The 4,102-nt window shown below is 37.9% G+C and overlaps 1 protein-coding gene across 1 annotated transcript; it reads right to left on the bottom strand.

Moving 5' to 3' along the window:
* Nucleotides 1-467: 467 nt before the first annotated feature.
* DEFB127 (defensin beta 127) lies at nucleotides 468-2,333 on the bottom strand. The gene is made up of 2 exons (XM_063088775.1): nucleotides 2,285-2,333; nucleotides 468-721 (listed from the first exon to the last, which is right to left on the bottom strand). The coding sequence occupies exons 1-2, from the start codon at nucleotides 2,331-2,333 to the stop codon at nucleotides 468-470; spliced, it is 303 nt and encodes a 100-aa protein (XP_062944845.1).
* Between the last annotated feature and the right edge of the window lie 1,769 nt (nucleotides 2,334-4,102).

The following is a 4,102-nucleotide window of genomic DNA, read 5'->3' on the forward strand; positions in this document are numbered from 1 at the left end:
GTCTTTTCCAGTTTCCTTCCACTCGTTGATGCCATTCTGTTCACTCGAATTGTCTTGTCTGCTAACACTTATCTCTTGGGTCAAGAGGCACCACTTTAATCCTAAACCCACTCATGAATTTTCCGTGAATATTCACTTCACCTTTTCCTCTCCTGAATTACAAGTTAATTTTCCTGAATTTTTATTCCTGTCTTCCATACTATAGTTGGGACTTTTTTTTTAGTGCACTTGTTATAGCCCCTTTTCAAGGGGAGGTTCTGAGTTGTCCTTATCAATCCATTCCTTAGTATATAGTGAGTGTTCAATCACTGGTTAAAGAAAAAATGAACCAGGAAATGGGCAACGAGCTTTATTAGAATTTGTTTTAAGGTCATTCTGGGTATCAAAAAACCAGGAGGTAGAAGATCTCATCAACTTACTTTATTGTAACAGATTGAGAAATAAACAAACTGCAAATTATACTTGATTTATGTAGAATTTATCTTGGGGGTTGAGGAAGTTTCAATCACTGGATAATAGTCTTGAGGAAGAGTCAGCGCATATGTTAGTGGCTTTGGACGAGGCGGCCTTGTAATTTTTTTACGTGCTTCCAGTTCCCTGATACTGAGGCAACAATATCTCCCATTTTGACACAGTACCTCACGTACTTCAGTTATTTTGCAGATTTTCCTGCAGTTTCCTTGTACATAGTTACCCCAACACTTCTTAAGTTGTTCAGTTACTGTGCACAGAAAAGAAAAATAGGCCAAAATTAGTGTCTGAGACTGAAGGCAACTTTGGTTATGGGGAAGGCAGAGGAAGCTTGTTAGGAACTAGGTGTATGGGATATCCACGAGGTATATCTTTATAATATTCCAAAGAGGATTCTCCAACAAGGTGAACCTCAGTGTTTATATTTAACTGGATCCCTCATATTGAAGTCCTCCAAGGTTGTGAGACTCCCTCCTACATCTGATAGACTCTGCCAAGAGCATCAGATCTTGTTTGAGAAGATAAAGGAGCTGAATGCTTGATTTTAGGCTATGGAACTATGCTTCCTCTGGGAACCTCAGCAAATCTGCCTTCATCCTGAATGCTCCCAGGACACTATTTCCTTACTAGTGCCCCATCTCTGATGCCCAGAGAACAATAAGTTGTTACTATGCATTTATGTCTGAGTCAAAATATGCTCTTGAGTTCATTCCCACTACCACGGTCAAGAATGACTTTCTTGTCATTCAGTCAGCTATCTTTTTCTCTCAATAATCTTCTTCCCCTATTTAATATCAGCATTGTACACTTCTGCCAATGCATGTCTTCCTTTGACTTCTATGTCATCACAGTGATCTGGATATCCTTCTCATTCTTGGACTTGTTTTATCCCTCCATGATTCTTCATTCTCTCTCCAACTTCAGAGGAAAGAATTCCTCCAATATTCGCAACCAGACCTTTGTTCACCTTAATATACGTTTTTTACTTTCGTAATCCCAAATACCTTCAATGATCTAAGAACTGGGGTATTCAGATTTTGACTTCTGAGTTTTTACTGTTCCCTGGACTGGACCCAAACGATGAAGACTGAGAACAAAGATGATCACTCCAACCCCAGGTTCTAGAACCCCTTTCAGTCTTAGATATTGGGGGGGGGGCGGCTAGAGGTAGACCATTACTGTTCCTATAATAAGGTACAAATATAAAAGATTTGGTTTTGAAAAAGGAAAGGAAACTTTAATTTTTAAGTTCTTAGTAAGTACCAAGTTCTATGTTGGCTGCTTCACATATCTTATATCATTTAATAAAACCTCTGTGAGGCAGGTGTCATCTCCCCAGATGAGAAAACCTAGGCTCATAGAGTCTTCAGCATTTATTCAAAGTTAACAAACTTGTAGATATTGAAGCATGTTTCTTAAACCCGACTCCAAAATTTATGTTTCTTCCACTATTCACAAACTGTAGTATAATAAGATGAAATATATATTTAAGTGGAAGAAAATATGGCTGTGTGTCAGAGTAAAAACTGTATACAAAGAAGTAAGGCTCTCCTAGATATCGGGCTCATTCCTTTCTATAACAAGGCCATCCCAGAGGAAATTATGACTTCTTTTTTCATCTCTGTGAGTACTTTTTAAGGACAGTGCCATGGTAGAAGTCCCTAGAAAGAGAATTTCTGATGACTTTTGATAGACTTCAGCCATCTCTGGGGGGCCTGCTTCCCCTACTGTAGATTATAAAATTCCCTCAGGCACTGAGAAATGCTCCATCCCCTTGTTGATTTGAGTGAGATCCTGGAAAGCTCTGGGTTACCTGTGGGTTTCTGGAACAGCAGTATTGCAATGATCAGTAAGAGCCTCATGGCCAGGCTTCCCAGAGGAGGTGAGAACCAAAGCTCTTGGTCCAGTGAACTGCACACTATGTCACCTTTCTCTGAGTCTTGGATTCTTATGCACTGAACCAGAACAGTGATGCAATATAAAGTGTGCCCCCATACTTCTGAATTGTGGGCTTTGCATCCTGTGGGCAGATACAGGAAATTTGAGGTCACCAGTTTACTCCCACATGGAATTCATAGACACAGCATGTTCCATCCCGTCACACCTGATGTTATTTTGTGGACTGTAGACTGCTGATAGGAAGAATCTGTGCTTTCCCTACTTTGGCTGTCTGCCCAGCTGGACTAATGTACACATGTATGCAGCTCTGAGAATGAATAAGGAGATATAAATCAAGACATAAACCCCCAAATCCAGCAAGAAGAATCCCTAGAAGTTTGGCCATAGCAGGTTTCTTTCATATTTGGAAGAAGATAGTACAGACATTTTAACAGACTTGATCATGCAGAAAAAATAATTAGCAAACTGAAGGACAGGTCATCTGAAATTAGCCAGTTAGTACCTCATGTTCTCACTCATATGTGAGAGCTAAAACAACAAAACCAAATAAAAAACAAAACAAAATAAAACAAAATTAATAATTATGAGCTGAACTGTTAAAAAGAGAGAGAAGAACTGTGGTTACTAGAGGTGGGAAAAGGGAGGGGGAGACAGTGAGAGGTTGGTTAATGGACACAAAATTACAGCTAGATAGGAAAAATAAGTTCTATTGGTATACAGTCGACCCAGGAATCTATAATTAACAATGATTTACTGCATGTTATCAAAGAGAGGAAGTCAAAGGTTCACATCACAAGAAAATGATTACATTTTATAATGATGAATATGCTAATTACCCTGATTAGATAGTCACACATAGCATACATGTATTGAAATATAACTCTGTACCCTATAAATATGTATGATCAATATATTTTGATAAAAAAATAATTTAAAAAAGAGAAATTTGCCAGTTAGAGGAAAAAAATTAAAAAAAAAACATTGAAAGAGACTGAAGAAAGCATAAAGGATCTATGGGACACATCAAAATAAGAATATACAAATTATAGGAGTACCCAAAGGAGAAGAGAGAGACAAAGGGGAAGTAAACTTACTTTAAAAATACTATCTGAAAACTTCCCAAATCATGGAAGGGATATGGTGATACAGATTTAGGAGGCTCAAAGTACCCCAAACAAGATAAATTCAAAAATGAATACTTTGAGACACATTATAATGAAATTGTCAAAAGTCAAAGAGAGAATACTGAAAGCAGCAACCGGGAAAAGCTTGCCACATATAAAAGATTTCCCATAAGGCTATCAGCAGACTTCTCAACAGAAACTTTGCAAACCAGGAGGAAATGAAATGATATACTCAAATTACTAAAAGAAGAAAATTGCCAACCGTGAACATGGCAAAGCTGTCCTTCAGAAGTGAAGGAGAGATAAAAACATCCCAAGACAAATAAAAGCTAAGGGAGGTCATCACCATGAGGCTGGCCTTATAAGAAATGCTAAAGAGAATTCTTTGAGTTGGAACAAAAGGAACATAGATGCAAAAATTCTCTACAAAATACTAGCAAACTGAATTCAATGCTTTAAAAAGAGCATTCATCATGAACAAGAGGGATTTATCTCCACAATGCAAGGATGCTTCAACATATGCTAACCAGTAAGTGTGACACACCATATTAACAAACTGAAGGAATAAACCATATTATCATCTCAGATGCAGAAAAGGCATTTGGCCA

Source organism: Cynocephalus volans, chromosome 1, assembly GCF_027409185.1.
Source record: "Cynocephalus volans isolate mCynVol1 chromosome 1, mCynVol1.pri, whole genome shotgun sequence".
Classification (NCBI taxonomy): Eukaryota; Metazoa; Chordata; class Mammalia; order Dermoptera; family Cynocephalidae; genus Cynocephalus; species Cynocephalus volans.